General features: G+C 46.7%; 2 protein-coding genes across 2 annotated transcripts in view; one reads left to right on the top strand and one right to left on the bottom strand.

Annotated features, from left to right (window-relative positions):
- The window catches only part of KCTD19 (potassium channel tetramerization domain containing 19), a 108,286-nt gene extending 101,915 nt beyond the window's left edge, over window positions 1–6,371 (bottom strand). Inside the window, 1 exon segment of the mRNA XM_088476780.1 lies at window positions 6,284–6,371. Within this exon segment, the coding sequence (XP_088332906.1) occupies window positions 6,284–6,313 (30 nt within the window). The 5' untranslated portion in view covers window positions 6,314–6,371.
- A 146-nt stretch (window positions 6,372–6,517) lies between these two features.
- LOC148518965 (leucine-rich repeat-containing protein 36-like) lies at window positions 6,518–11,105 on the top strand (the record flags this gene model as incomplete). Its single annotated transcript, XM_088476779.1, has 4 exons — window positions 6,518–6,670; window positions 8,504–8,631; window positions 9,674–9,866; window positions 11,006–11,105. Coding segments are annotated over exons 1-4 (524 nt in total), but the record flags the coding sequence as incomplete, so codon positions are not given.
- Between the last annotated feature and the right edge of the window lie 1,181 nt (window positions 11,106–12,286).

Genomic DNA, 12,286 nt, shown 5'->3' with positions numbered 1-12,286 from the left:
GAGGAGACACCTCCCCCTGGGGCTGCCTGTCTTTAGCGTGACTGGCAGGTGGCGCCTCCAATGGGAAGCCACCTCCAGTCACGGACTGCACTGGCTCACTGAAGTGGCTGATTTTACTGTGGGGGGGGCGCTGCAGCTCCTGGGTAAAATCCACCACTGTTTATTACTAGTTGCCTATATAGCGCACATATATTCCGCAGCGCTTTACAGAGAGTGTTTGGCCATTCACATCAGTCCCCACCCCAGTGGAGCTTACAATCTATATTCCCTACCGCGTGTATACACTGGGGTTACTGCAGCTAATCTGAACCAGGTCTCAACCGGGTCGCACCCATGATGGGTGCGTGAACATAATACTGGGTGCAACCCGGCATTCAGATGTAAAAGAGGCATTACAGTGCTATTCATCTCTCTTACAACAAACGTAATCCTCACTCCGCCGAACAAGTAACCCGGGTCACCAATCCCCTCAGACAACAATGTAGTGACATCATTCCCTGCTAGACAGTGTAGTGACATCATTCCCTGCTAGACAGTGTAGTGACATCATTCCCTGCTAGACAGTGTAGTGACATCATTCCCTGCTAGACAATGTAGTGACATCATTCCCTGCTAGACAGTGTAGTGACATAATTCCCTGCTAGACAGTGTAGTGAGGAGACTGTGGCCCTGATTCAAAGGGGACGGAATTGCAGAACCGCACACAATCAGCTGTGCAATTCCTGCCATCTAAAATCTGTAGGAAAGAGACACCTCCTTGCTGCATCTGCGATTCCACAGCTGCGGACAAAGTTGCAGCCTGGGACCACCGACGCGACCATTGCAACCAGTCCCTCCTTTGGCCAGGCTACGGTAGCTGAAGATTACAGCATCCTGGCCAGGCCCTGGCAGCTGCGAGGCCAGGATATCAGACACAGACCCAGGCCTTGTCGCTCCCGGAAAACAGCGGCAACACGTCCTGGGTTATGAGGTCTCTCAATGACAGTTCCACACACACACATGGTAATGAGGTCTCCCAGTATCTCACACACAAAGACACACACAGGGTAATGAGGTCTACCAGTATCACACACAAAGACACACACAAGGTAATGAGGTATCCCAGTGTCACACACACAAAGACACACACAGGGTAATGAGGTCTCCCAGTATCTCACACACAAAGACACACACAGGGTAATGAGGTCTCCCAGCATCTCACACACAAAGACACACACAGGGTAATGAGGTCTCCCAGTATCTCACACACAAGGTAATGAGGTCTCCCAGTATCTCACACACAAGGTAATGAGGTCTCCCAGTATCTCACACAACGACACACACAGGGTAATGAGGTCTCCCAGTATCTCACACACAAAGACACACACAGGGTAATGAGGTCTCCCAGTATCTTACACACAAAGACACACACAGGATAATGAGGTCTCCCAGTATCTCACACACAAAGACACACACAGGGTAATGAGGTCTCCCAGTATCTCACACACAAAGACACACACAGGGTAATGAGGTATCCCAGTGTCACACACACAAAGACACACACAGGGTAATGAGGTCTCCCAGTATCTCACACACAAAGACACACAGGGTAATGAGGTATCCCAGTATCTCACACACAAAGACACACACAGGGTAATGAGGTATCCCAGTGTCACACACACACAAAGACACACACAGGGTAATGAGGTCTCCCAGTATCTCACACACAAAGACACACACAGGATAATGAGGTCTCCCAGTATCTCACACACAAAGACACACACAGGGTAATGAGGTCTCCCAGTATCTCACACACAAAGACACACACAGGGTAATGAGGTATCCCAGTGTCACACACACAAAGACACACACAGGGTAATGAGGTCTCCCAGTATCTCACACACAAAGACACACACAGGGTAATTAGGTCTCCCAGTATCTCACACACAAAGACACACAGAGGGTAATGAGGTATCCCAGTGTCACACACACAAAGACACACACAAGGTAATGAGGTATCCCAGTGTCACACACACAAAGACACACACAGGGTAATGAGGTCTCCCAGTATCTCACACACAAAGACACACACAGGGTAATGAGGTCTCCCAGTATCTCACACACAAAGACACACACAGGGTAATGAGGTATCCCAGTGTCACACACACACAAAGACACACACAGGGTAATGAGGTCTCCCAGTATCTCACACACAAAGACACACACAGGGTAATGAGGTCTCCCAGTATCTCACACACAAAGACACACACAGGGTAATGAGGTCTCCCAGTATCTCACACAAAGACACACACAGGGTAATGAGGTCTCCCAGTATCTCACACACAAAGACACACACAGGGTAATGAGGTCTCCCAGTATCTCACACACAAAGACACACACAGGATAATGAGGTCTCCCAGTGTCACACACACAAAGACACACATAGGGTAATGAGGTATCCCAGTGTCACACACAGGATAATGAGGTCTCCCAGTGTCACACTCACACACACACACACAGTAATGAGGTCTCCCAGTGTCACATACACACAAGGTGATTAGGTCTCACACACAACAGGGTAATGAGGTCTCCCAGTGAACGTTACACACATGGTAATGGTGTCTCTCAGTGTTGTACACACACACAGGGTAATGATGTCTCCCAGTGACAGTCACACACATTGTAATGGTGTCTCTCAGTGAGTCACACACACACAGGGTAATGATGTCTCTGAGTGACAGTCACACACAGAGTAATGATGACTCTCAGTGATAACAGACCCTCCAACATGACCCATTCCATTAGGTACAAAGTGCTCTGCTCCTGGACTTCCCTCTTAAGGTGCCCATCCACTAGACGATTTATGTAAGTGATTGAACGATAACGATATGGTTTATAAATAGTTTGTAAATCGCTTGCAAATCGTTTGTAAAAATGTCTTAAAAGACCAGTGATGCGCGTGCCCGCTGGTCGTTTAGACATCTATCATCGTGCAAGCATGCTGGATGATCTGACTATATCGTCAGGTTCAGCATGTTTTCAGATGATTGATGAACCTGCACTGATCGACTGCTCGTTCAGTGCAGGCTCATCACAGACTGACAAACAACTGCACGATAACAATGTCATAATCGTGCAGTCATTTTCATGTCTGCTAGTGGATGGGCACCTTTAATGTATGATAGCAGCCACCTGTGGTGAAACACCTGTCTCATGAAATAACTAGCTCAACACAGGTGGCTGCAATCATACATTAAGAGGGGTATTCAATATGGGAGCGAAAAGTCCGTGCTGGACTTTTCGCTCCACATCGGAGATTTTCCTGGGATAAAGTATCGGGTGTGCGCCCGCTTTATCCCCGTATTCAATATAAATCCTACGAAAACGGGACCTGGCGAAGTGGGATTTGCGATAAAATACGAAATTTATCAGGAAAAAATTGTAGGACCCCCCCTAAAACTGTAAAAACATGGGGGATCACTATGGGTACCCCCGTTTTAGCCTGTAAATGAAAGTCGGGGATTAAAATAGCGGCTGCAGGTGCTTTTTTCCCGACATTGAAGAAGTGATGCAGAAGAGCACTTAGGTTATTTTTTTCGTTTTTTTAAGTGGTCCCATCAAATTTGGGGTACATGAAAATGGGTACTAGCATATTTTTATGTCCCTAAAGTATTTTTTTTTTAATTCTGCATTTGTGCACCTGCCGCTAATAATCTATTCTAGAATACACCTGCCGCATACTTGCAGAATAGCCCTGAACCTATTTCCCTAGTTTTAAACAATTTTTTCCCATTTCCCCCCTATTTTTAAATTAATTTTTTGGGGTGTCCCTATTTTTTTTTTGGACACAGTTATTTTTAAAATGTCATTCCCAGGGGTGCAGGCTATTTTTTGTAAGCCTGCACCCCTAAACCCCAATTCTGCACTTTTTTTCGACACCTATTCAGTGGTGAAAAGTTATCCCCGTTTTTTTTTTCAAAGACTTTTCAAACCTGCGAAAAGTCTTTGAAATTGAATACGGTGTAAAACCAAAACCTGCGATAATGACGTCATAGGTGCGAAAACATCGCAAAAACTGAGTTTTCGCTCCATATTGAATACCCCTCTAAGAAGGAAGTCCAGGAGCAGAGCATTGTGTACCTAATGGAACAAGTCATTTTGGAGGGTAGGTTACAGTCACACACACACAGTGTAACGATGTCTCTCAGTGACAGTCACACACACAGTGTAATGATGTCTCTCAGTGACAGTCACACACACACACACACACACACACACACACACACACACACACACAGTGTAATGATGTCTCTCAGTGACAATCACACACACAGTGTAATGATGTCTCTCGGTCACAGTCACACACACACACACACAGTGTAACGATGTCTCTCAGTGAGTCACACACACACAGTAATGATGTCTCTCAGTGACAGTCACACACACACACAGGGTAATGATGTCTCTCAGCGACAGTCACACACACACACAGGGTAATGATGTCTCTCAGTGACAGTCACACACACATAGGGTAATGATGTCTCTTAGTGACAGTCACACACACACAGGGTAATGATGTCTCAGTGACAGTCGCACACACACAGTGTAATGATGTCTCTCAGTCACACACACAGTGTAACGATGTCTCTCAGTGAGTCACACACACACACACACAGTAATGATGTCTCTCAGTGACAGTCACACACACACAGGGTAATGATGTCTCTCAGTGACAGTCACACACACACAGGGTAATGATGTCTCTCAGTGACAGTCACACACACACAGGGTAATGATGTCTCAGTGACAGTCGCACACACACACAGGGTAATGATGTCTCAGTGACAGTCGCACACACACAGTGTAATGATGTCTCTCAGTCACAGTCACACACACAGTGTAACGATGTCTCTCAGTGAGTCACACACACACACACACAGTAATGATGTCTCTCAGTGACAGTCACACACACACAGGGTAATGATGTCTCTCAGTGACAGTCACACACACACACAGGGTAATGATGTCTCTCAGTGACAGTCACACACACGCAGGGTAATGATGTCTCTCAGTGACAGTCACACACAGTGTAATGATGTCTCTCAGTGACAGTCACACACACAGGGTAATGATGTCTCTCAGTGACAGTCACACACACAGGGTAATGATGTCTCTCAGTGACAGTCACACACACATACAGGGTAATGATGTCTATCAGTGACAGTCTCACACACACACACACACACACACACACACACACAGGGTAATGATGTCTCTCAGTGACAGTCACACACACACACACGGTAATGATGTCTCTCAGTGACAGTCTCACACACACAGGGTAATGATGTCTCTCAGTGACAGTCACACACACAGTGTAATGATGTCTCTCAGTGACAGTCACACAGTGTAATGATGTCTCTCAGTGACAGTCACAGTGTAATGATGTCTCTCAGTGACAGTCACACAGTGTAATGAAGTCTCTCAGTGACAGTCACAGTGTAATGATGTCTCAGTGACAGTCACACTCACACACAGTGTAATGATGTCTCTCAGTGACAGTCACACACACAGGGTAATGATGTCTCTCAGTGACAGTCACACACACAGGGTAATGATGTCTCTCAGTGACAGTCACACACACACACAGGGTAATGATGTCTATCAGTGACAGTCTCACACACACACACAGGGTAATGATGTCTCTCAGTGACAGTCACACACACACACACACGGTAATGATGTCTCTCAGTGACAGTCTCACACACACAGGGTAATGATGTCTCTCAGTGACAGTCACACACACAGTGTAATGATGTCTCTCAGTGACAGTCACACAGTGTAATGATGTCTCTCAGTGACAGTCACACAGTGTAATGATGTCTCTCAGTGACAGTCACAGTGTAATGATGTCTCTCAGTGACAGTCACACAGTGTAATGATGTCTCTCAGTGACAGTCACACAGTGTAATGAAGTCTCTCAGTGACAGTCACAGTGTAATGATGTCTCTCAGTGACAGTCACACACACACACAGTGTAACGATGTCTCTCAGTGACAGTCACACACACAGTGTAATGATGTCTCTCGGTCACAGTCACACACACAGTGTAATGATGTCTCTCAGTGAGTCACACAGTGTAATGATGTCACTCAGTGACAGTAACACACACAGTTTAATGATGTCTCTCAGTGACAGTCACACACAGTGTAATGATGTCTCTGAGTGACAGTCACACAGTTTAATGATGTCTCTCAGTGACAGTCACACACGGTTAGGCGTCTGACAGGGGCCCCGGTATTACCGGCTCTGGCAGTTGCTGGGTTCCCGCCATGACTGATACCGGCCGTTATTAGCCGCCGCTGTCTGTGCGGTCACTGCTGCTCAGGACATGGAGCTCCCGCCACGCAGCTGAGATGAGCGTTATTACCACGCCCCGGTCACCATGACAACAGCCTCTGTTACCATGGCAACGCTTACAGCCGCGTCCGTTGTTACGGCACGCCCTCAACGGTTACTCCGCCCCTCGCACCTCTTCTGGCGCAGGAACCTTCCTTGCGGCTCCCGTTCCCCGCCGTTGCTAGGGGAATGTTATTGGCGCTGCACCCATTGAATGGGATGGCGGTGCGGAGAGTGACCCTGACTGAGGGCTGGGTGTGCGGCAGAGCCGGGCTGCAGCCGGGCGCGGCAGGTAACAGAGTCCCCTGGCTGTGCCCGGAGCGGGGTGTATCATTATAGGCCGGGGACAGGGTGTCTGTGTGTTATACGGATAATAGTCATCCTCCCCTAATGTACACACTGGTGATGACGTCATAACTCCTTAAATGATGACGTCAGAGCGCTCCTATACATGACATCGTCAGAGCTCACCTATTGTACACTGAGGTGATTACGTCATAACTTATACGTTATGACATAAGATAAGTCCCCTATTAATGTGATGACGTCAGAGGGCCCACCTATTATGTGATGACATCAGAGAGCTCACCTAGTATACGTGATGACATTAAAGCTCACCTATTATATGTGAAGACGTCTCAGAGCTCACCTATTATATGTGATGACATCAGAGAGCTCACCTATTATACGTGATGATATCAGAGAGCTCACCTATTACCCGTGATGACATCAGAGAGCTCACCTATTATATGTGATGACATCAGAGAGCTCACCTATTATACGTGATGATATCAGAGAGCTCACCTATTACCCGTGATGACATCAGAGAGCTCACCTATTACCCGTGATGACATCAGAGAGCTCACCTATTACCCGTGATGACATCAGAGAGCTCACCTATTACACGTGATGATGTCAGAGCTCACCTATTACACGTGATGACAGAGAGCTCACCTATTACACGTGATTACATCAGAGAGCTCACCTATTACCCGTGATGACATCAGAGAGCTCACCTATTACACGTGATGATGTCAGAGCTCACCTATTACACGTGATGACATCAGAGAGCTCACCTATTACACGTGATTACATCAGAGAGCTCACCTATTACCCGTGATGATGTCAGAGCTCACCTATTACACGTGATGACATCAGAGAGCTCACCTATTACACGTGATGATGTCAGAGCTCACCTATTACACGTGATTACATCAGAGAGCTCACCTATTACACGATGAGAAAATGCTTCATTTATACAGATATCACTTCCAGGTGTTTATACAACTATTAGCCTTATGTGTGTATTACAAAGTAACAATACATATCACAGCGTGACACACAAGATCATTATGAGCTTTGTATTACAGTTACCATACAAATAACTCAAATGAGCACAATCTGAAACAGAGAAAATGTTTGTAACTGTATACAAATGATACAAAATAAGGTACTTGTTAAGGGTTCCATCCTCCTGTCACTCCAGGGAGGAGGGTTCAGTTATCTGGAGTGTGAGTGGGACATTAACCAAATCCACCCTCCCCCCAACATCCCCACTGAGCCCCCGCCAGCTGTTTAGTCACGAGGTGGGCATGGCGGGGGATGGGGAATGAGCAATTCAGCGGAGGAGCACATCCTACACGGCAGTGGGCACCTGTGCTCCCGGTAACCCTAATAAAGATAAAGCATACAGGGGGCACCTTACTTCCTTGTTGCCCTCAGCCTTAGTGACAGGTGGGTAGACTACATGTTCAAGTAATGCTCAGATAAACAACAAGTACCCCAAATAGTAACACTTGGATCAGAGAACAAGAGCACAACGTGTTCTATCTAAAATAATATTAATGATATGTATAGCCGAGGGTATAGGGTGCTCAGTAACATTTTAATAAAGAAAATTGTAATTAATCCTGGCTGGAGTTCAGGGCAAGATCTTATTGTGACTAATATATAAAATTCTAATTATTATACTGTTACCCAGTCAGGAGTCTCGGCTGCTCCAGGAGTTCTACATGAAATGATTGACAGCCCTGAATTATCCCTTGTGCTGGACAGATCCTTCCATTGTATATTATAGTATCCTACTCTGGACTTATGCTGTTATCATTGCTAATTATTTCCCCAGAGGTGGTTGACTCAATTAGTCTTCAAGGAACATACTGGGAGAAAATCCTGAGCCTGGGAGATGCATTTAAGAATTTTAAAAACCTCCGCTCACTGGACTTGTCTAGAAACATCATTGTTCGTTTACAGGTAAGTGACAAACCAATAACCATCTATCCCATGAGCTGGCATTGCTCATAGACTTGTTTCCGGCTTGGGAACCTCTGCGATCTGTAAACATTCAAAGAGCACAAGATAGTGTAATACAGAATTGCCTGTGGGTCAGTTTTTTTCCTATGTATATCAAAACACCAGTCTAAGCCTATGGAACCCACTGCATCTAAAGTGACTGATAACAGAGAACAATGGCTTGAACTAATCGCCATTATATTTGTAACTACAATAGAACAAGATATAGCATGGAACGGGTACTTATGAATGCCACAAGAGGATGATTCTTAATGGGTTAACTTGTGTTTTAGATCAGTGGCTCTTTGAGTACAGATGTGTCCTCATACACCTGGCTACTAGACGTCATACCGCGTGAGTCGCGCGACTAAGACGCCCGAAAGGAGTGATGTACTGTATTTTTCTTTCAATTTTGCTTGTTATTCGTATCGCAGCTGCAGCGAAACACCACACAGTGTACCGGAGACACTAGGCTTTAACCGCTAAGGAATTCGTTTTAAAAAATGTACAAAGTTTTAGATGAAGCACGGAACTTGGCGTGAGAAAAAGCCGCGGCCAGGACCTGGTGCGCGAGAGGGGCTATTTGCCGCGACTTGAGCAATAGTGTATGAGGACGCATCTACACACTTATCAGCCAAACAAGTTTTGGGGAAAACGTTATAGCCGGCGAGATGTAGGCGAGTCTGGACGATTAGTTTGGCTTTGCCATTTAAATTATTGCTTGTTTATAAATACTCTCCGGAGTCTCGTCATGCCTGTATCGCCCCATTGCTCTTCTTGTTTTTGAAGAGTTAATGCGCACCTGTCACCTATACACGGTGGCGGCGGCCGGGACAATATCCTAGAGAAAGAAGCCTATCAAGGTCACAAGCTGCCGGTGGATCGTTGGGCTACATCCTCGGGAATATTGGCTCAGCCAAGAAAATGGCTGCCCGCGCTGAGGGTTAGGTGTCAGGCATTCTGGCAGCAAATAACAAGCGTCATTTCCACCTTGCTTTCACAGGGCATTGAATATCTCCAAGCTCTTTGTCTCCTGAATTTATATTATAATGAAATTACATCTCTGGAGGAGATCGAGCATCTTAGACATTTATCACGGCTCAAGAGCCTGGATTTACGCCTCAATCCGGTAACCAAACAGAATGCTGAATACCGTCTCTTCGTCATCTATACGCTAGGCAGCCTACAAGCTCTTGGTGAGTGCTAGATTACACTGAATACATAGTGGCCCTCATTCAGAGGCGGTCGCAAGAAGCGATCGCTCTCTCTGAATGAGGGCGGCCGCTTCTTTTTTTTAGTGCGGCCTCCTGGTCGCTAGCTAAGCTGTGGGTTACCACCCACAGCTTAGCGACCAACCAGGGTGATGGTCGCGATGATCAAGACCATCGCGACTTGCAACGAGACCCTAAGGTTGGGTCTCGGCAACCGCAAGCGCCAGGGAGCTTCCTGCTCTGATCGAGCAGGAAGCTCCCCACTGACATCACTGATGATGTCAGTGCGGCCGCCCACAAAACTGCAAGCATTCCGTCAGGAACGCCTCCGTTTGTGTAGCCCCCGCCTAGAAAACGGGCCGAGCTGTCGATCAACATCGACAGCCGGCCCTTTTGTAGTGAGCTCCGGAGCGAGAGAGTTTCTCTCTCGCTGCGGGGCTTGCGCAGTGCGGCCGCTGCACGTGCGCAGGACCAAAACATCGACGCGGTTGCGAGTGCACAGCGCTTGCGACCGGGTCTGAATGAGGTCCAGTTTGTGTTAAAGGGCCCCAAATACGGACCAGAAAAAATCTGTTGAAAGCCTTTAATTTTTTTTAGAGGGGAAGGGGGTACATTTGTTGATATTTGTTTTGTTCTCGTGTCTCCTTTGTCATGTCACCTGTTACTAACTCCGTCAATATGAACCTGTTTATACAGAGTGACCTACAGTAAACCCTACATCTCTGTTAACATAAGAGCCAGAAAGATTTATCTTCAGTAAAATGCAACATGTTAGTGTCGGTCAGAGTCCCCTTTAGACTGAGGATATTGTAGTATTTTGTTTTTACACATTGTATTATGAAGGTGAAGAAGGCAGAGAATGGGCTGGCACTAATTAATCTGAATAAACGAGAGGGTGTGAGAGAGACCCAGGCCGCTCCCCGCCCAGCATTTGTTGTATCCTGTAAGGGATGTTACCGTGGCTACACCTGGAGCCTGTTTGGCAAATATACTAACTTTATCCAACTGTCAGCCGGTCCCAATATCAGTGAGAGCTCCAACCGTGTACCCTCTGCTATGCTGACACTAAGGGCAAAGGCAGCACTATAGCCAGCCATACATCACACACATGTCACTGTTTGCAGACGATCGGCCTGTGATGGACAGCGAGAAGAAAGGGGCATATTCTTATTTCCGACTGAAAGATCATAAAACGCAGAAGATGCCAGAAAGAGAGATTGGGAGGTAAGTACAGGGGAAGTGATAGTCTGCTGTGGATGGTGATAAGTACAGGGGAAGTGATAGTCTGCTGTGGTGTGTATGAGAAGTACAGGGGTAGTGATAGTCTGCTGTGGTGTGTATGAGAAATACAGGGGTAGTGATAGTCTGCTGTGGTGGCGATAAGTACAGGGGTAGTGATAGTCTGCTGTGGTGGCGATAAGTATAGGGGTAGTGATAGTCTTCTGTGGTGGCGATAAGTATAGGGGTAGTGATAGTCTGCTGTGGTGGCGATAAGTATAGGGGTAGTGATAGTCTGCTGTGGTGGCGATAAGTACAGGGGAAGTGATAGTCTGTTGTGGTGTGTATGAGAAGTACAGGGGTAGTGATAGTCTGCTTTGGTGTGTATGAGAAGTATAGGGGTAGTGATAGTCTGCTGTGGTGTGTATGAGAAGTACAGGGGTAGTGATAGTCTGCTGTGGTGTGTATGAGAAGTACAAGGGTAGTGATAGTCTGCTGTGGTGGCGATAAGTACAGGGGTAGTGATAGTCTGCTGTGGTGTCGATAAGTACAGGGGAAGTGATAGTCTGCTGTGGTGTGTATGAGAAGTACAGGGGTAGTGATAGTCTGCTGTGGTGTCGATAAGTACAGGGGTAGTGATAGTCTGCTGTGGTGTCGATAAGTACAGGGGTAGTGATAGTCTGCTGTGGTGTCGATAAGTATAGGGGTAGTGATAGTCTGCTGTGGTGTCGATAAGTATAGGGGTAGTGATAGTCTGCTGTGGTGTCGATAAGTACAGGGGAAGTGATAGTCTGCTGTGGTGTGTATGAGAAGTACAGGGGTAGTGATAGTCTGCTGTGGTGTGTATGAGAAGTATAGGGGTAGTGATAGTCTGCTGTGGTGTGTATGAGAAGTACAGGGGTAGTGATAGTCTGCTGTGGTGTCGATAAGTACAGGGGTAGTGATAGTCTGCTGTGGTGTCGATAAGTACAGGGGTAGTGATAGTCTGCTGTGGTGTCGATAAGTATAGGGGTAGTGATAGTCTGCTGTGGTGTCGATAAGTATAGGGGTAGTGATAGTCTGCTGTGGTGTCGATAAGTACAGGGGAAGTGATAGTCTGCTGTGGTGTGTATGAGAAGTACAGGGGTAGTGATAGTCTGCTGTGGTGTGTATGAGAAGTATAGGGGTAGTGATAGTCTGCTGTGGTG

Source organism: Taudactylus pleione, unplaced genomic scaffold (assembly GCF_031769625.1).
Source record: "Taudactylus pleione unplaced genomic scaffold, aTauple2 ptg000194l, whole genome shotgun sequence".
Taxonomy (NCBI): domain Eukaryota; kingdom Metazoa; phylum Chordata; class Amphibia; order Anura; family Myobatrachidae; genus Taudactylus; species Taudactylus pleione.
Note: the sequence above shows the minus strand (reverse complement) of the source record. Positions and strands in the feature narration are given on the sequence as shown.